General features: G+C 34.4%; 1 protein-coding gene across 3 annotated transcripts in view; it reads left to right on the top strand.

Moving 5' to 3' along the window:
- The first annotated feature begins 15,292 nt into the window (after window positions 1-15,292).
- LOC131425852 (CREB-binding protein) overlaps window positions 15,293-22,227 on the top strand; it is a 62,271-nt gene continuing 55,336 nt past the window's right edge. For 2 of the 3 annotated variants that reach the window (XM_058588082.1, XM_058588081.1), the window contains exon 1: window positions 15,293-17,077. In XM_058588082.1, the coding sequence (XP_058444065.1) occupies window positions 17,020-17,077 (58 nt within the window). In that variant the 5' untranslated portion in view covers window positions 15,293-17,019. The remainder of the gene's footprint in view (window positions 17,078-22,227) is intronic. The other variant, XM_058588083.1, reaches the window with a different exon arrangement.

Raw genomic sequence — 22,227 nt, 5'->3', positions numbered from 1 at the left:
TCATATCTAAGTTGTGAAAAAAGTGTCTACGGTCTTCTAAAAGTACCGTTTCTCGTCAAATTAGATAAATTTTTTATGACTACCTTTACTAAGGACACTTGCTACGCTTCCTCCCCCATGTAAATATTCTTATAACCATCTCTGAAGAGCAAGAAGCACATGTGCCAGGTTCGATAGGAATCCGTTAAGTAGTTTCGAAGTTATGCCATTACAAACATTACACTCCCCCCCCCCCCCTTTTTAAAGGCACTTGCTACATCCACACCCCATATAATAATATCTAATATTTGCAAAATGTTTCTACGGTCTTAAAAAAGTATCGATTCTCGTCAAATTAGACATATTTTTTCATGACCCCCTCCCCTGTTATGAACACTTACTACGCTCTCTCCCCTGTCGAAATATTCTTATGACCTTTTCAGAAGAGCAAGAAGTATCTGTGCCAAGTTTGGTGGCAATCCGTTCAGTAGTTTCGAACGTATGCCGTTTTAAACATTACACCCCTCTTTTTAAAGGTACTTGCTACATCCACCCCCCGTATAGTCATGTCTAAGGTATGCAAAATGTTTCTATGGTCCTCCCTTCCCTATAATAATACTCCTTGAACCATCTCTGAAATGCAAGAAGTGCCTGTGCCAAGTTTGGTGGCAATCCATTCAGTAGTTCCGAAGTTATGGCGTTACAAACATACAAACTTACATCCATTTATATATATATATATATATATATATATATATATATATATATATATATATATATATATATGTATATATATATATATATATATATATATATATATATATATATATATATATATATATATATATATATATATATATATATATATATATATATATATATATATATATAGAAGATTTAAAGAAGATTTTATATAACTTTTATTTTACTACTTGTTATAATTTTATTAAAAAATCAACATTTTACTGTACACCTTATTCAACGGACTGCAAGCTGCTAAACTTACTTCAACGCATTTTTGTTATCCCTACAGATGCCGCTGAAACGCTGTAGTAGATTAAAATTGGTATACTCAAAATTATCATAGCTACTATTGCGCTGCCCAAGCGACGAATGGAGAAATCAATGAACGCTGACATCGATTGAAAGATGATAATAATCTTTGTCGATTGATGCGCCATCTTCGAACTATTAGTGATACTACTCGATTACAGGTATACCTCAATAATTGGCTTTTTTCATGTATGGAACATTTAAGAAATGTATTCCAAATCATTATACAAAACATAAGGCAACCTGATGAAGTGTAAAGTTTGTGCCACAACGACTAAAAATAAATGTCACATCTTTGCTGCGCGATTTTTTTGGCATTCTTACTCTTCAATATACCGAGAACGATACCAAATAAAAATATTGAAACTAGTCAACAAATCACCGATGAACAGAAATCTCTACACTCTTACCAGTCGCTACCTAATTTTGGGTCAAAACCTACCCAAAACCAACTAAAATGCATCTCCTCAATTTTAGGTAACGAGTGATGACCTCAAGAATTAGGTAAATGTAAGTTTAGTCAAAGTGTTATGCCATAACAAAGCACGCTACCCATTTTTTACGATTAAGTCTAAGTTTGAGTAGATAACGACCTAGTTTTGGCTAGTTTATAGAAGAGCTTGACACTGAGTGATTTCTTCTCAAAAAATAGTTCAAAATGATTTTCAGTGCACTTACGAAGAAAGATGGAAGTGCACAACAAAATTTCTTATGGGTATTATTATAAATACTTCACAAACCCGGTTGACGATAATGTAATCATAATTGAAGGTTCTAGCTCATAAATATGAAATGACTGTTCCTGATTTGATGATTTTTTTCCAAATTCAAGTATCCAATCTCCATGTTCGGGTGACTCAAAAAGGGCGCAAAGTTGATATTTCATGTAAAGATATCTCTAAGAAGCTTTTACTGAGAGTGTCATGCCGGTTTGTCCTTGGTTATTAAAAATGTATTGGTTTTATAGCATAGTAATAATATCATACATAGTAAAAAGAATTATTGTATGGTTATTTTATGATAAAAACAAAACAATCCCCTTGAGCCGAATTTGCATTTGATATAAATAAGCTTTCAGAAAGCCGAATTACGATCTTATTTGCTATGTAGGCAAAGGGGATACTTTCTCACTGAAAATCTTTTTTTTTCTATTTTTTAGGAGAAATCATTCATTGTCGAGCTCTTCTATAAGCTACCCAGAATAGGGTCGTTGTCTACTCAAACTTTGAGTTGATCGGTAAAAATGGGTAGCATGCTTTGTTATGGCATAACACTTGTACTAAACTTACATTTAGCTAACTTTTGAGGTTATCTTCGAGGTGATGATTTGAGCTACATCCAGAGTTGCCAATGTTCCAGATTTTTCTCATTTCGACAGACACTTTAATAAACCAGATATTTTAACAGATTTTGTAAATTTCACCAGATTTTCAAATTTTCTGCACATGACATGCCAAATTTTTCCGTTTTATTTTAATAAACTCGGAAAAATTATTCAAAATCGCCAAATAAGTAGAAAACCACAAAAATAAATGCCTGCGCTACAGCTTAATTACAATGTTTCGCTCAAGTAGAGTCAAACTTTACATCTGTGTGAGGCTTCCTGTTGCTATGCATGAGATCTTAATTTACAACCGAGTCGAAGACGAGATGTTAAGAAGCAAATGGAACTTATTTTTGTTAACATAAATGATGCCATATGTTGCCAGACTTTTTCTTTCAAAAGGATCACATTTAATTTTCTCACACGCAGCGAAATTGAGCTTGTTTAAAATAACAAAACAGTCAGTAAATTTTCAAAAATGAATTCTGTTAATTTCAAGCTAGAATATGATTGTTTTGAACCATTTTTCCCTTCTACATCAACAATTACATCTATTTGATTTGAAGCAAAATTCTCATCCTGGCTAACGAAAAAAAGGTTTGCTTCGGCAGATTTTATTGTTAAATTAATTAATCAGGTATTTATTACATGTCAACAAAAGTAGAATATGTTATAGGCAACGTATTTGTTGATTCAATCATGTTTTACATTTATATAAAAAAAAATTTTATCTATGATTTTATTCGTGAAATGATACGACTAAGTAACACGTTTTTCACACAAAATATCTGATGCAGAAATTCTATCTTGACCAGACTGATGGAGCACCGAATCATTTGTTACAATAAAAATTAATATACCAAGAGTCTGGTTGTGATATGTGAAAAATTTGATCATCCCACGACAGAAGGTCCCAACTGCTATTGAAAACAATTAACCGTTTGAAAATGGATAAAATTCCGAATAAAATTAGTTGAAAAAATGACCTTGAAAATTTGTTTGAATGAAATCTCTTTTTAGTAATAATGATGAACAAAAATGTATGATTTTAACAAACAAAAGCGTATGTTGAAATACTAATTATTTTAGGTTTGAGTCTTATCATTTATTTCAACTGCCAAGTTTACTTTAGATGAAGGTAATATTATTAGTGCTTTGAACTAATAATACTACCTTCATCTCAAGTTAGTTCATTTTAAAGTTATTTTGAAAGCTATTGCCAATGTTACGAATTTTTAGACTCTAGCTCTAAAAATTCTGACAGGAATTTTTTGCTCACACACTAATATTAGTACAAAAGAAGACATACACTAGAAAAGGTCCTAAGTGCAAATGACAGTTTCTCTTTGTTTACTCTCTCTATTTTGATTAGTACTTGTCTATCGGCAATCCCTCTCTCTCTAACACTTAGAATGATGACTGAAACCATCAACATTTTATCTGCACTTATGAATTTGTTGAAAAATACAGGAATAATAAGGAATTGAAAGAGAAATTAAAGTGAAGAAAGAGAAACTGTCATTTGCACTTGGGACCTTTTCTAATGTTTATCAAGAAATGCAATATGCCGTGCACATCAGGGAAGCCAGGTTAAATTTCTAAGCAGGTTTTAAAAAGTATGTGCTATTAAATTATTGCAGTTACAATTGGAAAAATTATCGCATTTTATCGTGCAAAATGAAAGCTAAATGATCTAAAGACGTAAATTTCCAAAATGTCCATTTAACATTTGATAATGAGTACAATCCTTGAATATCTACGGCGTCAATCAGAAATCTTTAAATTCAGGTATAAATCTGCATAAGTGGCATCACTAGTTTTCATATACCGGACTTATTTGTATGTGTGTACTGCGGGAAACGGCCTGTGCAAATATTTATCTCGCAGGAGTCTAATCAAGTATGAAATGCGCAATAAATTTACCATGATATTGTTTGTCAAAAAATTACAGGAACGCGCAATTGATTGCAATTGAAACAAACTAATCCACTGAGCAAAATCAAATATCTTGTTTTGTAGTTTCAAGCAACAATATTTACAATTTCAAATCAGATTTTCTTTTGTGACTATTCAAAAAACTAAATCGTTGCGTGAAACCAAAATTTAGTTACTTTTACAATATTTTTCTCTACGTGTGCCTTCAAAGAAAATGGCTTAGTAAAAAGTTTCAATAAATCGTCGAATGAAGAAAGCTTTTCAAAGTTCTTACGTTCTCTCTGTTAGGTTTTACACGAACATGACATAACCTCACGAAATGAACAGAATGAACTTTTTTTGACAGCCGCCGGAGGTTTGTTTACAGTTTAAAAGTTCATCAGAGGTTAATCGTTTGAATTCAAAAATTGCATTCGCTCCTTGACGCTGGAAACGTATACTAGAGTGCCTATAACCAGAGTGACGACATCTCATCCGTAATTTTGGCAACAATTCAAAACATTCCATTAGCTTTACATTGAATTGACAAGTCGTTTGCTCGTTTGGAACTGGGAGCTGTCATTCCAAACGAACAGCTGTCGCCACTCTGATTATAGTCACTCTAACGTATACAGAGCAATCTTTTTAGTTATTTTCACTGTGGAACACGTTTTTAGGCTGTGCACCATTTCGCGGTTAATTTTAACTTTTGCTTAAAATCTGACATTCTAGCGGTTAATTTGATGTTGTCAAAAATAACCCTGTTCGACAGCATGGTTATTTTTGACAGATCGATGGTTATTTTCCGACACTGAAAAAAATCTTGCTATGAAAATTGTAATATTAATACTTTAGTTGAAATTATTTCCAGTGGAAAATAAACCCAAATCACTTTCCGTCCGTCAACTTTTGAAATGGGCTGCAGTTTTTGTAAAATTTAACTACTCGACACAAAAGAACCACTCAAATGTCAGAGTTCAACCAAAAGTTAAAATTAACCGCGAAATGGTTCACAGCCTTAACAGGCACTTTTTCGTCATTTTTCAATTTAGAATTTTCAGTTGCAAAACAAAATAAACCACCAGCAGCTGTCAAATATGAACTTGATTCATCAGCAGTTCATTTGACTCGTCATCGTGTAAAACCTAATTGCAATTTATATACCACTCGTTATCATTTTATTTTCAGTGCAAAATAAACCCAAATAACTTTCCATCTGTCAAACTGTACTACTCGATAGAAAATAACTGCTCGACTATCAAATTGTAGCTAAAAGTTAAAATAATTCACGAGATGGTCCTAAGAGAAAATTTATCGATTTTGGCGAGAACGGAGGTATTTTGGCCACTCTGATATATTTTGGTCCGGCGTACATATTTCTGGCTGTAATCAAAATGAAATATATCTTGTCTCAGAATTCTCGGTTGATTTTTCATTAGGGCGTATAAGCAAGTGAAAGTTTCTCTTTGTTTATTTTCTCTTCTATAAATTACCAAGCGGTTTCCACGTTTATCACTCAACTCTATGCATAAAATGATACCCGAAACTTTCGACTTTCAAACAGAGTAATGAAATCAAAGAAAATCTTTAAGCAGTGTGCCTCTAAATATGTTATTATTGAATAAAAAATAAAGAAAATCTTTTAATCACATCACAATAATCAAAAGAGAGACTGATTAAAGAGAAAGTGTCACTTGTTTAAACGCCCTAATGAGAAATCAACCGAGAATTGTGAAGATTTTTCCATTCTTTAGTATATTAGGTATGACCAAATATATGAGTGCCAGGCCAAACCATATTAGAGTGGCCAAAACACCTCTGTTACCCTATATCTTGATTTGATACAACTAAAGCGAGCAGAAATTATTTTGCATTCGATTAAAATCCGTGTAGTGTGAAGACATCTGAGTAGCAAATCGAGATATCTGTGGTTGAAGGTAAAGTTGATGAAACAGGCTTCCATATTCTCAATACAAAAACATAACATATACTAGTTGAATCCGTGAAATAACGCAAGTAAGCAAAACGTATCGTAACGGATCGTATAACTTAAGCAAATTTGAAAATAAATATACTTAGGCTGTTCACCATCTCGCGAATTATTTATACTTTTAGCAAAGACATCATATTACCAAGATATCCAGCTCTCACGTTTTCCGAAAAAATCATTGGCAACATCCTTTTTTGCGAGGATGGTGCCCTCAGGCCAGTCCGCATCGTATCTCGTACACAGAAGTAGGGGAGAGAAATGTCAAAATCGTGCGCACCAAAATAGCAGCACTGCGCACCCATACAATTGGCATGATATGTTGAATGTGATGCCGTGCGATGGCGTTGCTGAACTGAAAATTGATTTCGCTCCAAGCTGATAGGGTCTGCCTTTAGTAAAAATTTGACAGTCGACTAGTTATTTTGTCATTGCCAAAAAATAACCCTACTCTAAAGTACGGTTATTTTTGACAACTCGATAGTTATTTTCGACACTGAAAAAAATTCTAATTTCTAATTTAAAAATTTCTTCTGCATAATTTCTTTTTATACCTTCAGTCTAAGAAAGTACCCCAACAAAAAATGTCAATACTTTGTCCAACAAAGTAAGTTTATCTCGAAGTTGTTCTTACGTTCACTGTATTGCAATTATTATACCATTTGATATCATTTTATTTTCAGTGCAAAATAATCCCAAATAACTTTCCATCCGTCAAACTTTGAAATGAGCCGAAGTATTAGTTAAATTCAGAGATGTCAGGTCTGCAGATTTGTCTGTAAATTTGCAGATTTCGTATATAGTGCTGCAGACATTGTTTGTTGCACTTCTTTTCGCAAACTTTTGGAAATCGAGTTTTTTGCAACCCTGTCATAAAATTTTTACCTGACATCTATGGTTAAATTTAACTACTCTACCAAAAACAACTGTCAAATTTAAACTAAAAGTTAAAATAATTCGCGAGATGGTCTACGGCTTCAGTTTGGTATCGCTGACCGTAACAGACAAGATGATATCAAAATAAGCAATAAAAATTTCTTTGTGTGCAAAAAGCTATTGAACTTATTCGATTACTACAATCACTGAGACTACCCTAAGCATACGTGACTCACTCCTAAGATCAATCATAGACTTCCAAACTCAAATAATTTAATTATTTCACATTTCTTCAAAAAACCCTTCTTCCTCCGAAATACCAAAACCTTAAACCGTATTCGCAAAAATTTCATGGCGTTTTAAAAATAATAAAATTATCACTGTTTACTAATTTCTTTCGAAAGCACTTTACCAGTGAAAATTAATAAAAAAGCACTTGTTATGTAATTTACTTCGCATTTATGAGATTCAAAGCTGATTTTCCATCTAACGTGAACCAGGAAAAGCGCTCACAATTCTTCGAGGAAAATTTTTGCATAACGAGCCGGAAAGTAGCATCATACTTTTCGGATAACACGTATTACAACAAAATGATCTTTTTATGAGTCAAACATTTACATTTGCTTCGAATAGGCATAGAATAGAACAAGATTTTATTCCCAAATGAACAGAGCTTCTGCTGGTCGACATTTTTTTTCTTCTACACACCTAATGGGCAGTGGCATCAGAAATCGATCAACGCACAGTGCGCTACAATCACAATGAGAAACTGGTTAAATTTCGGCCCAAAATTCTCTCGCACAATATAATATATAGTATAGCAACAGCAATCATCATTCAACAGTTCGTGATTGAATTGTTCATATAACTCAAAAGCCTTTGTTACACTAATTTATTTTTAATTAAGGGGGTGGTAGGGTCTAAACGATGAAAACAATCATCATTTAACAAATTTTTCCCAGAATTATCGTTCAACAAAATAAATTCAAATGTTTTGCATGATAAAAAGCATCATTCGAACAACATTTTGTAATTTTTTCGTGGAAAAACATTGAGAAATAAGTCGGCGAAGAGATATTTTTGAGAACGCTTCATAAAAATCATGATTTGCGGTGTCCACTGTATCTCAGCGCAGACTAATGAGAAGTGAAAATATGAACGCAGCATAATTAGAGTAGAAGTTTTTCTAGACCCCAACGTTTCTATACTATTTTTTTAAATCCACAGTTTTGTAGCTGTTAAACCTCCCAAAAGTACAAACAACGAAAAGGAAAACGTTGGGGTCTGATTTTTTATATGTAGAAAGTGTGGGTAAAATTTGAAAATAAAAATGTGCAGTAGTTTTTGAATGACGATGGAAATGAACTTTCAAAACCTGCTTTCGAGGAAAACGCGTTTAAAGGTTTTTGTGTATAAAATCGATGGAAACAACTTTTCCAAAAAATCATATATTTTCTTTTACAATTTATTATAATGAAACAATTAAAGAACGTTTCGTCAAGTTTTTAAGTCAATCGAAGTAGAAATCTTGGGCCTGTGCACCGCTTCTTCGTAGAATAAGTAGATAAAGGTCAATAACTTTCAGAGTTTCGTTCCAATAGGCTTGAAAATTTCACAGAAAATTTATCAAATGTTTTACTTTTAGAAAATATAAAGAAAATAAATGATTTTTCAATGGTGTTAGACCCTACCTGCCCCTTAAGTATTCGAACAGCTAACTTACAACAGACCCTGTCAGCTTGGAGCGAAATCAATCTTCAGTTCAGCAACGCCATCGCACGGCATCACATTCAACATATCATGTCAATTGTATGGGTGCTCAGCCCTGCTATTTTGGCGCGCACGAATTTGACATTTCTCTCCCCTACTTATATGTATGAGATTCGATGCGGACTCACCTGAGGGCGACATGCTCGCAAAAAAGGATGTTGCCAATGATTTGTTCGGGAAATGTGAGAGCTGGATATCTTGTTAATATGATGTCTTTGCTTACAACCACAAATTAAAAACTTCCCCAAACTGATTGATTCGTTTCACCTTAAAACAGTTATTTGTGTTTTTTCATTCTTGCATTAGCATTTATCTTTGTTCACTTATAATTACGATTTCTATAATGAGCATATTAAGAGTTGAACTTTATGTCAAGAATTTTGCTAATGTGGAGCTGAATCAATCCAGTTAAAATTTAATTACCTTCCATTAAACATTTTTAGTAAAACTAAGCCTTTCCAAAATAATATTTGTTTATCACTCACGAAATATATTCAACGGAGATTTTAATTAAATTTATTTTACTGAAATGTATTTTGAGGAAATTAATATTTAATTCTTAAAATGCGTTCTTATCTTTCTTATCTGCTGTTAATAATACATGCTGATATACATACGCAGGCATGGAAACTATGGGGGGCACTTTTGCCCTACCAAAAATTTTATTGGAGGGCCACGCCTCCCCAATATTTTGGCTACTGGAATATTTGAAAATATTGTAACCAATTTTAGTATGAATTGTTCGTGTCGAAGTTTGGTTACCGTAACATGGGAAGAACACAATCTTATACCGAAGAAATGTTGAAGTAACTTGTGAATTTTGTGCGGAGCGAAATAAAACGCGCGTGGTTACAATTCAACATAACTCCATCTTTTTTTTTATTCTCTCTCTTCTCAATTCAACTCACTGAGTTTCCTGGCGGTTTATCTAGATAACTCCAATCTAGGTTTAAAACGCTACACGATCATGGATTCCGTAACAATATTTTGTATAATAAAATTTCGCATATTGTGTTATTCCTGTTTATCATGCATGCAGTATTAGCTCAAATTCGAAAGTAGCGTTTACTATAAGTTCGAAATTTGTCTCATTCATACCAAACTGTATTTTACTCTGTGCACTTTGATCTTGAGAAGATACATCAGGCTTTACTACATTTTATTCACACAGCCCATTGTTTCATTTTTCTCCGACTTTTTATAATCATCACTCTAATCTCTCCGTTTGCTTTATAAAGATATTTTTGTGCTAAATAAAATAATATATAACAATTTTCAGAAGGAAAAGTGATAACTATTCAATGTAATTTTTATTACCTGCAGTAACAGTAATTTCAAAGTCAAGTAGTTGCTGATGACATTTTCAACCAATCACGAGCTGGTCCAAGACTGGCTCTAAAGACTAATACAAAGTTGCATACATCCTGTCCTAGAGTAATATCGTCGAATTTCACTTTTACACTCTGCTTGAATTATTACATTCTAGCAAATTTTTCAACATTCTGGCAGATACTTTCAGTTAAAAAAAAAATTTTTCGTCAAATGCTGAATTTTTCCCTTCATCACCCACAATTATTTCTGTTCGATGTTAGTCAAAGTTTTGGTCTATCAAAATTATAAAATATAATTACATATGAACACGTGCACTTATTTACCTCACCCTATTTTGCACTGAAGAAAAATGGCTACTTTTATTAATCACCGAGTTTCGGTGGTCTAAAAGCTGTTTCCTGAGATTCCGATAAGTTGATATCATTAATTTGCTGATTTCGGTAAAACGACCAATTACTGGTAAAAACGGTAGTTTACATAACCGAAAATCAGTATATCAGTTACCGAGAAATCGGAAATAATAAACCGAGTAATTTTTTTTTTAAAAAAAAGCTATCTTAAATTTCAACAAAATATCGCTTCGCCGTTCGTTTTCGCAACTTTTTTCGCCGTGATCAAAATAAAGTTTGAAGTGTGTATAAACCAGAGTAATTTTGCCGCCCGTGAGTTGAAATACTAATCATTTTGAGATGCTATTCATTTATTTCAACTGCCAAATGTATGAATTCAAAGGAGAACAAATATTACCTTTTCTAAAGTTAGTTGATTTTAAACTGATTTTGCAAGTTAAATTTACTATGAAATTTTTTGCCAAGAAATTGACAGGAACGAGAATATTTATGTTTATTTATTTTTATCAAAATATTTATTGAGACATGCAATAATATTTGCAATAGTAAACCAAATTTTCTGTTGTCACTATTTCAATAAAATGATTCGTTGCGTGAAACCCAAATTTACTTACTTTTACAATATTTTTCTCTGCCTCTGCATACTATGTACTATGAATGTACACAGGAATTGTGTCCGAGGTTTACTACCAATACTTGCATCACAGACTAACAGACAGGACACTCAAATTAGATTCTTCAATCATTTTAACGGTCATTTTGAATATTCCTTTATTTGGGACAGTACTCACATGTGTCATGATGGCGCTACGTTATCCTATCAAAAACATCCTGTCTGTCATCTAGACTGTGTTTATTTTTTTCATTTACTAACAGAGTTGCCATTCATACAGAATTACCTGTAATGTATTGATTTGTATACGTCCATGCGAATTTCATGCAGGATACAGATTTAATACATATTGCCAAAACTATGTACATAATTTTGCCTACTTCTCATCCTCCAACACAATACAAAATCGAACCCGCTTTGTTACAATATTTACTTGCTTCTGGTCTGCCGCCACTTAATTTCGGTTGAAAACTACCAACACAATAAAAAATAGTCTAGATGAACAACGATGAGTCAAATAAATGATTACCTTCCAACGTCGCGAAAAAGTTAAATATATTATCAACATAATCCAATAATTTATTGTGACGATTTATTTTCAAATATTTTGATGAAATCAGGCATCCCTGCAAGCAGCTGATCGGTGTTGACAAACGAGGGGAAACCAACTTGTAAAAAAACTTTTACATAACACAAGGGGTGTACAGATAGTAAATAGTTCGCGCAGTACAATATAGGTGGAACTAGTGCATCACGAAAAATTATTTTTATAAGAAATTACTCATACTGTCATGTCTGTTAGTCTGTGCTTGCATATCAGTCCCATATCGATTTTCGCCAATATTGAGTTTGCTTGCGGAATGCAAACTATCCTCAATATACTCTCAGAAATTGCAATAAAAGTTGAGGGTTTGTTCAGTAAAATGTGAAAAAAATATCAACTCATGTCTGTCCCATATGTAGTACCCGCATATCAGTCCCATTCAGTGTAAATTTCAATAATTTCCTTTGTTGTAATATTGGAATAGCAAAGGTGTATTATCGATATTTCATTTAATAATACCATAATTTAGCATTAGGTAGCAAAATAAATCAAAAAATTCGAAAATAAAATTTTAATCGTCTTTTTCTCGACATGCCGATTTTCCATATGGGACTGATATGCAAGTATGGCAGTTCATTTAACGGTCAATTTAAAATTTTAGGAAAGTGACTGTTATTACTGAACGCAAAAGAGTTTTTCCGACGACACGACCAGACACTCCGAAGAAAAATCGGAATAAAAAGTGTTCGTGAGCGATTTACCACCAGTTACCATAAATATAGCGACCCCTTGAAAATGACAAAAACTAACTTTTCGAGCAACACTGTTTAGGTTGCTATGAACTAGTTACCAAGGAGCACCAGAATAAATAAACAAACAGTTTAAAATTGTTGTGGAATAATTCCACCGATTTTATTTTTGTGTCTTTTCCGGTTATTTTGTGAATTCCGGAGAGCAACTAAATAATTTTAATCATCATCGATGCAAATTATGATGAAGCTGAGTGCAGGTGAGTGCTTGAGTTTTATTATTAAATAAAAATTTTCTATTTGCAGTTAACATTCTTTCGCCGACTTCGAAAATGCTTCTGGACATGGGCAAACAAATAGAGCAGTTTAACAAGTCATTATTCTGCAGTTCCAAGATGATTACTTCCACTGTTTTTGTTATTATATACAATTAATAATTACTACGTAGGTTTTGATCGTATATCGTAATTACCGTATCTATGTAGAAAATATATTTATATTTTCTAAGTTATACAATGATCTTGTGATATTATACACAGAAGTCCGAATATTCATGATTCTTTTTGTAGCGTAATCTTCTAGTTTGTTAAATAGTTGCTATGTGATAGTTACCATGTTTTTACAGATCATTTCTTTCATTTTTAAATATGAATTTTGTTAGTCATAGAGAATCACAGTGGCAGCATGCAATGATTAGTTTTGATAGGTCAGGAAAACATTTTCGATAATGGGAAGACATTGTTGCGTTGCTGGGTGTTTCAGTCGTGAAGGAGATCCGGTATCTTTCTATTCGTTTCCTACGAACAGTAATATGTTAATTTAAGCCAGATATACATAATTTAGTTGATTGTTCACTTCATTTCTGAAAAACGATCGTAAGACATGTCCACGGAATACCAAACGAAATTAACAATAAATTGCAGTGAGAAACACTTTCGACTTCTCAAAAACGCTAGTGGTAATAAAAAAATTAAGATATTCTTGAATTATTTTCAAAATATATGTATTTTTATTTCATGCTTTAATAACTTTTGCTTTTAAATAATTATTTTCATTTTGATTTTGTCAGAAAAAGACAACCGATTCTTTCAATATCATGTTATTCGTTTGTATGTCCTTTTTCTACGAGTAAACTTTATTCAATTAAAAACATTATTTACGATAGTTGCATAAAACAATTTTTTTATGTTCCTAATTCGCATTATTTTGAGTTCCAAACACAGTTGCGCGCTATAAATGTACCCATCGGCAAATCATTCACTACCACCCGACAATACAACTTTCTGAATATGAAATGATAAAAGCCTTTCTCTCTGTGGCAGCGACGAAATTGTTCCAGTTCATTGAAAAAAAGATACAAATTAAAAAAAAATAAGCCAAAATGACTCAAAACTCTCTGAAATAATAAATTTAATACCTGCCAGCGGGCCAACTACACTCAGTGGTTTCGTTTTAAGTGAGAATCTCTTGTTTTTGTTTACATTCCTTATGTAGTAACCAAGGCTACTGGTAACTGTTATTCAAAATCAATAATTTACCAACTTGTGTTGCCAGTTCCAACATTTTTTCAAGCGATTTCGTTTTGACATTACCAGTTACTGAGGGGTAGTTAAATTTGCGATACAGTTTTAATAGTCGAGTGGCAGGTCGTGTCGTCGGTTTTTCTTTGCTGTCGTTGGGTGAGAGTAATAAAGAGAAATACCCACCCATCTGACACCGGTATGTGAGCACCAGTCATTTGAAAGTATACCGATTACGTTGAGCCCCTCGCGTTTCGAGCCCCAAACACTGCGATGTTTTGATACTCATCGCGACTCTCAAATTGTGAAAATTATCTCCACTTGATGACCCAAAACATTGTCTGCTGTATTTTAGGTAAACCGACAAGTTATTGTGAGAGAGCCGACCAAAAATTCACTAATTTTCGTGCACTAAACAAGGTAAACGCGTAAAACAAATGTATTACTGTTTGTTTGTTTACGTTGCAATCAGCTGATTTTGAAGTTCCGATTTTGATCTCATCAAGATGGCGTCGTGACAGGAGGCTGGAAATACCAGTTTGTTTTGTAAATTTTCTAGACAAACTAATGCTTTGAAGATTCATCAAGCTGTAGTGTAGGACACTGCTGTTGCGTTTTTCAATAATGGCTGTTTCCCTGAGATTGTAATTAGAATATTGAGAATAAAAAAAGTTTTACTACCACCTTTTGTCATGCCCGAGCCAAAACCAAAAATCCAATCCTATGTTGATTAAATAACATTCAGATCGGCTATTTGTAACCTGTGGCCCATGAACCACAGAAGAGCCGCGAATCATTTTCATCAACAACATTGAATGTTTTAGAGAGCCGCGAGTCATTTTCATAAACAAACATTGACATGTTTACATCGAATTGGTTCACAGCATAAAACGAACTGTCATTTCAAAAGAGCAACTATTTTGACCAGCAGAATACATTTATTTGCTCATAGTGTTTCTCGTGCATTTCACATCAACAGCGGACGACCGATAACTAATCGATGATCGACAAAATTTTTACTTTTCTCTGTCTAGATTCTGTGTACAACTCAAATTACACAAAACTCGATGAAATAGCACCATCGCGATACGTCGATCGTAGAGGGTGTGCATCTAATTTGAAGTGTGGACATTGTTTTTTAAAGTGGGATTATTTTGCGACAAAACGTAAAATGTGTTTTCATATATTTGAGTATAACGTTAGGTGGAACAAAAAGCATTAATTTGACAGCAATGTTTTGATTTATGTGTTTGAAAAAGTGTATAGTTATTACGTTCGTCGATTCGTCCAGAAAATTCGATCGTGGCACAGTCTCATTCGTCGTGCAGTATAGTTCATCGAACATTTCTACAGTGGCGCCGCCACCCGTACGTCAGTACGAACTCGCTGTAGTTCTGTGGTGGAGGTCACGTGAACCAACTTTTCCTTGGTTGGCAGACATTTTCTTTCCGAGTTGACATCGTCGTCGATGAAATGCGTCGTTTTCGTCGAGATGTCTACTGCGCCCGTCGCGTCGAGAGAGAGTTTTGATCGAGCAAGAGAGATAACATTGACGGAGAGCGTGAACGACCAAAGCAAAACGCAGCAGCAGTAGCAAGCAGGCAGCGAATACAAGAATCAGTCAGTATAGTGAGAGCGAATCCGTAGCCAGCTAAAAAGCGTAGAAGTAGCGCTCGTGCTGCCTGTGGAGTATCAGCGACAAAATTCAGAGCAGAGCACAGCAAGCAAGCAAGGCAAAAGCGTATACCGTGTACAGCAGCAGCAGCAGGGCCCACCATCATCATAGGAGAAGTGTGTGTTGTTCGCCTCATCAAACAGCCGCCATTTTGACTTCGTTCGCGATTTGGTTGGTGGAAAGGTTTTTCGCTTGACCGTCGGAGGTATTTTCGGCGTCCCGAAACCGTTCTGTCCCGGTCCGGACCGGCTTAAATCGACGCGCAACAACATTTCCGTTCGTTTGAGACCTGTTCCGGGTGTCGGTCCGGTAGTGAAATTTGCCGAAAAAAGCGATCGAAATTTTGCTTCATTTCTCAGTGCTGCATATACCGACGACGTTGTTCGAACATCGAGCCTCTTTGGGACGGTCGATCGTCGACGGGCCCAGGTGTAGAGGAAAAATCGTCGGTAGACGGTGGCAAGCAGCACAAAAATCGAGAAGACGAGAGAGTTGCGGCGCGTTCGACGGAAAAAAAGTCTGCTGCCCAACAGAGCAGCGCGCGGAGTATTTTGTGTAGTAAGAAATCGGATTCGGGACACAGCAAGGTTCAACCATTTTTTTTCGCTTGAACGCAAAGTGAGAGATTGTTACTGTTTTTAGGTTGAAGAAAAAATTAAACGAGAGGATTAACTGGTGAATAAATGTAGTTCGATGAATGCTGGAACGGAACTAAGAATTGAACTGTTTTGCTGTGCAAACTGGCAACATGTGGCCATTCGGTGTGTATCCTCGTCGAAAAGCCACTAAGAAAAAATAATCGAACTCAGGCCTGCTCATCCGTTGAAGGGACAGGAACATGTGTGTTTACGTTTATCCAGTACGAAGGTTTGGCTCAGCAAAATCGTCAAACAAGTGCGGCGCCTGACAGCGGCCAGGCGGCAGCAGTATAAACAATTGCCCGCACCGCAGGTGACCGCAGCAATAGCTCAATAGTAACAAACAAAAAAAGTGTGTGATTCGCCCAAAGTTTGATATTTACACGCAAATTGTGACGTTTCGTTGTTTTGTTTATAAATCGCGAGTTCGGCTATGTGTGCTGTCTCGCACAACCGCTGAGCGTTTGTGTTATTTTCGCTCCGTCGTCGTCGTCGTGTGCCTACAAAATGAAGCGTAATTTTCTCGTTCCGATGGCCCAGCGCCATGAAAGCAGAGACAGCAAAGTAGTGTAAAAGTTCCGACACGGGGAAAACTGAACCGAATAACCCTTCCGGAGTTCTTCTTGAGGATCTTCCCAAAGGGAAAACCAGAGCGGCGCAGAAGCAGTGTCCGCAGACAAGTGGAATCGTAAACAATGGGTGATCATATGGATGAACCACCGCTGAAGCGAGCCAAGATTCGGGATGCATCCGGTAAGCCTTGCACTGCTGATCCTAGAACAGGATCATTTTTTTTGTGATTCGATGATGAATAGTATTTGTCGGTGGAAATTTTTGCGAGAACGTCTTCATTCTCTTTACAAATTCGGTTGATAGGTAGAATAAATTTGTTTAACGAGACAAAATAGACAGTTTGTGTGATTTTCGGTGGTTTAGGAATTAAGTCAAAACTTCCATTCGACAATTTTTGGAGGAATGTGAAATAAATTGATTACCAGTTTCTAGTGTCGCTTAAAATTCCTGTACACTGAGGTCTCTTTTTGCGCTGGGATACGTACCACATAAAAAACCGTGCAAAATAAAACGTTAACTTCGGAAATTTGCGTAAAAATATATTAGAAATGCATGTCCAGATCTGGTGTAATTTAAAAAAAAATGTTTGAAAATCTACTTAAATTTGATTTGTGAATTTGAGATTGCATAACTTCGGAAATCCGCGTGGAGAAAAACCGCAAAATGGAAAAAAATTTGGATGCCAAATGTCTGGTGTAATCTCAAAAAATTTTTTTTCTTGAAAAATTGTAATCTGAACATTTTTTTTAATCGAAAATTTTCTGAGTGTTAAAGAGTTGACCTAAAAAAATTCGGGATAACACCAGATCTCATGCATTTCTAAGACAAAACAAAAAAAACGCGTAATTTCGAAAATTTGCATAAAAAAACTGCGTAACTTTGGAAATTCGCGTAAAAAAACTCGAAACTAAAAAAAACATTTGTTTTTATGCCAAATATATTAAAAATGCATGAAACGTCCAGATCTGGTGTAATCTGAGAAAAAAAGTTAAAAAATCCGCCCAAAATCGATTTTTTTTATTGCTGAATGTCTTAGAAATGGTGTAATCTAAACATTTTTTTTTAAATCAAAAATTTTTAGTGTCAAATTTTGGGATAGCACCAGATCTCAACGTTTCATGCATTTCTAAGACAAAACAAAAAAAAACGCGTAACTTCGAAAATCCGCGTAAAATAAACCTCAAAATAAAAAATATTTTTGATGCCAAATATCTTAGAAATTCATAAAATGTTCAGATCTGGTGTAATCTAAAAAAAAAATTCTTGTGAAAATCGACTTGGGAAGTTTCGAGTCCGCGTTACTTTGGAAATCCGCCTAGAAAATAAACCGCAAAATAGAACAATTATTTTTTGATGCCAAATGTCCAGATCTGGTGTAATATAAAAAAAAATTAACTTCGGAAATCCGCGTGAGAAAACCATATAAAAAAATCACGTAACTTCGGAAATTCGCATAAAAAATTGCGTAGCTTCGGAAATCCGCGTAAAAAAACTCAAAGCTAAATAAAAACTTTTTTTAATGCCAAATATATTAAAAATGCAAGAAACGTTCAGATCTTTTATAATCTTTCTTTTTTGAAGCCAAATGTCAAGATCTGGTGTAATCTCAAAAAAAAAAAATTTATCGATTCTGGGATTTTCGAGTCTGCGTAACTTCGGAAATCCGCCTAAAAAAACCCGCAAAATGGAAGAAATTTTTTTAATAATTTAGGGGTTTTGGTTCAAATCCATTTTGTGACATTACCGATTTCAACATTTCTTTACGTTTCGTCTTAGACTCGTCAGTGTAGAGCAGTTCAATTTGAACCGTTAAGCAGACGTAAAGTTAACGCTATTTGCGAAACACTTTTCTTGATTGCGCCGAAATTTTTTTGATGCTAAATGTCCCCAGATCTGGTGTAATCTCAAAAAAAAAATTTTTTTCGAATCAACTTTGGGATTTCGAAAAATTTTCATATATCCGAAATAAAAAAAAATTTTTTTATTCTGAATGTCTTAGAAATGCATGAAACGTCGAGATCTGGTGTAATTTGAACATTTGAAAATTTTCTTAGTGTCAAAGAATTGACTTGAAAAAAAAAACAAAAATACGCGCCAGTTTCGAAAATCCGTGTTAAAAAACTCAAAACTAAAGAAAACATTTTTTATGCCAAATATCTTAGAAATGCATGAAATGTTCAGAACTGGTGTTGTCCCGAAAAAAAAATTTTTTTTTTAATCCACTTTGGGACTTTCGAGTCCGCGTTACTTCGGAAATTCGCCTAGAAAATAAACCCCAGAATGGAAGAAATGTTTTTCAATGCAGAATGTCCAGATCTGGTGTAATCTCGAAAAATATTTTTTTTTGAAAAAAATCGACTTTGAGACTTCGACAAATTTTTAAATTTCCAAAATCGAATTTTTTTTTGATACCGAATGTCTTAGAAATGCATAAAACTTTGAATTTTTTTTGTGGAAATTGTAATCTGAACATTTTATTTAAATCGAAAATTTTCTAAGTGTCAAAGAGTTGACTTAAAAAACAATTTCGGGATAACACCAGATCTCGACGTTTCTTATTCGATTTTTTTTAGGACAAAACAAAAAAACCGCGTAACTTCGGGAATCCACGTAAAATAAACCTCAAAACTGAAGAAAAAAAATATTTCTTATGTCAAATATCTTAGAAATGCATGAAATGTCCAGATCTGGTGTAATCTCAAATAAAAAATTTTCTTGTGAAAATCGACTTGGGAATTCAGGTCCGCGTAACTTCCGAAATCCGCCTAGAAAATAAACCGCAAAATGGAACAATTATTTTTTATGCCAAATGTCCAGATCTGGTGTAATCTAAAAAACAATTTGTTTTGAAAAAATCGACTTGGGGACTTAAAATTTTTTAATATTTCCAGACTTTGGTACTGGAGATTTCAAAAAATGGAAAAAAACTTTTTTTTTTTATACCGAATGTCGTAGAAATCTGGTGTAATCTAAAACATGCTGTTTTTGAAAAAAATCGAAAAAAATTTAAGTGTCAGATTTCACTTAAAAAAAATTTCGGGATAATCACCCATATTCTGTACGTCGATCGATTTGAAATATTCCGATCGAATGTGCAATTTCCATTCTGCATTCCGTTCGAGTTGGGTATGAACTCGAATATCATTCGTTCGAGTTGTTAAATTCTCGAACATTACTCGATCGACTTGCGTTCGTATTACTTCTGTTCGGTTTAGAATCGTTCTAATTTCATTATTTTTACGTTTCGTCTTTGACTCATCAGTGCAGAGCAGTTCAAATTGAACTGCTTAGTGCTAAACTCGGCAGTTCAATTTGAACCGCTAAGCAGACGTAAAGTTTCTGCTATTTACAGAACACTTTTTGTTTTGCAACGAAGTGCAATGTCTTTTCTGACGTGCCGAACGAAAACGTGTTTTCGACTATTTCTGGCCGATGCAGGTATGGTCATTTAGGGGACCATACCTGCATCGGCCCCTAAATGACCATACCTGCATCGGCCAGAAATAGTCGAAAACACGTTTTCGTTCGGCACGTCAGAAAAGACATTGCACTTCGTTGCAAAACAAAAAGTGTTCTGTAAATAGCAGAAACTTTACGTCTGCTTAGCGGTTCAAATTGAACTGCCGAGTTTAGCACTAAGCAGTTCAATTTGAACTGCTCTGCACTGATGAGTCAAAGACGAAACGTAAAAATAATGAAAACGGTTATGTGCCCTAGCACAAAATTTGGCTAACCCCTAAATGACGTTCTAATTTGTTTATACAAGTGTGATCGTTTTCTTTTACCAAGAAATAAATATAAAAAGAAAAAGAACGTGTAAGTAGTGTTGATAGCTTTGACAGTTAGTGTTCGAAATTTCAAGTTTTCCGAACGAATCATACAAGTCGAACGGAATAAAGAATGCAAAATTCGAACTCGAACGAAAGAATAGAATCGTTCGTATCACAAATCCGTCGGATTACAGAATCGGGGTGAATACCATATCTCGACGTTTCATGCATTTCTAAGACCAAACAAGCAAATCGCGTAATTTCGAAATTCCGCATAAAAAAACGCGTAACTTCGGAAAGTCGAGTAGAAAAAGCTACGCAAAAAGAAACCGCATAAAAAAAGACCACAGTGCACTTGTGGCTGCTCGGGGTGTAAGATCTGTAAAATTTTAAAAAAGGTTGCAATCATTTATACACTTTTAACCATTAAAATCCTGGAATATAATACTGGTTTAGTAATCAGCGCCAATAAGTTGTTTAGTTGCTGAACTAAGTAGCTCAGTTCATATTTTATGTCTCTTAAAAGTACTGCAAAATTTTACTAATTTACAGTTCTTGTAGGTTTATGATGTGTCTCGGGAGGCGCTGTTTTTATCTGGACCCGAAGGAATTTGTAGGATCATAGCACTAGTCATGCAATGGTCCTCGGAGCTGAAAATCGGTTGCGAGATCTTCCAAAGCAAAATGCTGCGTTCCATAAAAAAGGAACAACTTTTAAGACATCCTAATAAACGTGATCGAACGAACGAAAACTTGAAATCTCGATTGCTGATTGTGATAAAAAATATCGACTTCAACCACTAATCACAAGAGTGTATGCACTAAGCATTTCGCGATGTTCAAGTCCAGTCTTGTAACCAAAGTGGAATTGCAGTTTAACTCTTTGGTTTATGGACAGATTCTATATGAGTTTCTCATGGATGTCTCTTTGTTTTACAGCTGAGTGTAGAAGCAATGAAACTAGCATTTGAATGAATTTACACATGAATTACATGTTGGAATAGCTTGGAATATGTTTCTATGAAAAAGGACATCAAATTGAAAGTTTACTTCACATGAGTCTGTCGTGTGTATTTTTATCAGTGTAGTTCGTCAAATAACGACCTGTTAATTCTATAACATCTTACATTTCTTTGTCAAGTAGCGTTGAAATTAGATCAAATTGACAGAAGGACTAAAAATCGCAAAATAAATAGATTCAGTTATTCTCATCTGCTCTAAAACATAGTAACTTGGCATAGAATCCTTCATTCTACAAGATGCCTTCTCTTAGTTACACAAAAGTTACTTCAGAGAGCAATACAAATATTTCACTTGTTACGTAAGATTCGTTCTTCATAACTTATCTGCAAGCGAAAAGGGTGATACTGCGATCTAGAGATGGACAATCCGTTCCCGACCGTTTCAAAAAAACTAATTCTACCAAGAGGGACGAACAAACAGGAGTTCTTTATTAAGGTTCTACTTACAATCTAAGAAAAACAGCCATTGCTGAAAAACGCTGAAGCAGTTTCCTTCGCAACTGTTTGATGAATCTTCAAAAAAAAAAATCATCAGTTT

Source organism: Malaya genurostris, chromosome 1 (assembly GCF_030247185.1).
Source record: "Malaya genurostris strain Urasoe2022 chromosome 1, Malgen_1.1, whole genome shotgun sequence".
NCBI lineage: Eukaryota > Metazoa > Arthropoda > Insecta > Diptera > Culicidae > Malaya > Malaya genurostris.
Note: the sequence above shows the minus strand (reverse complement) of the source record. Positions and strands in the feature narration are given on the sequence as shown.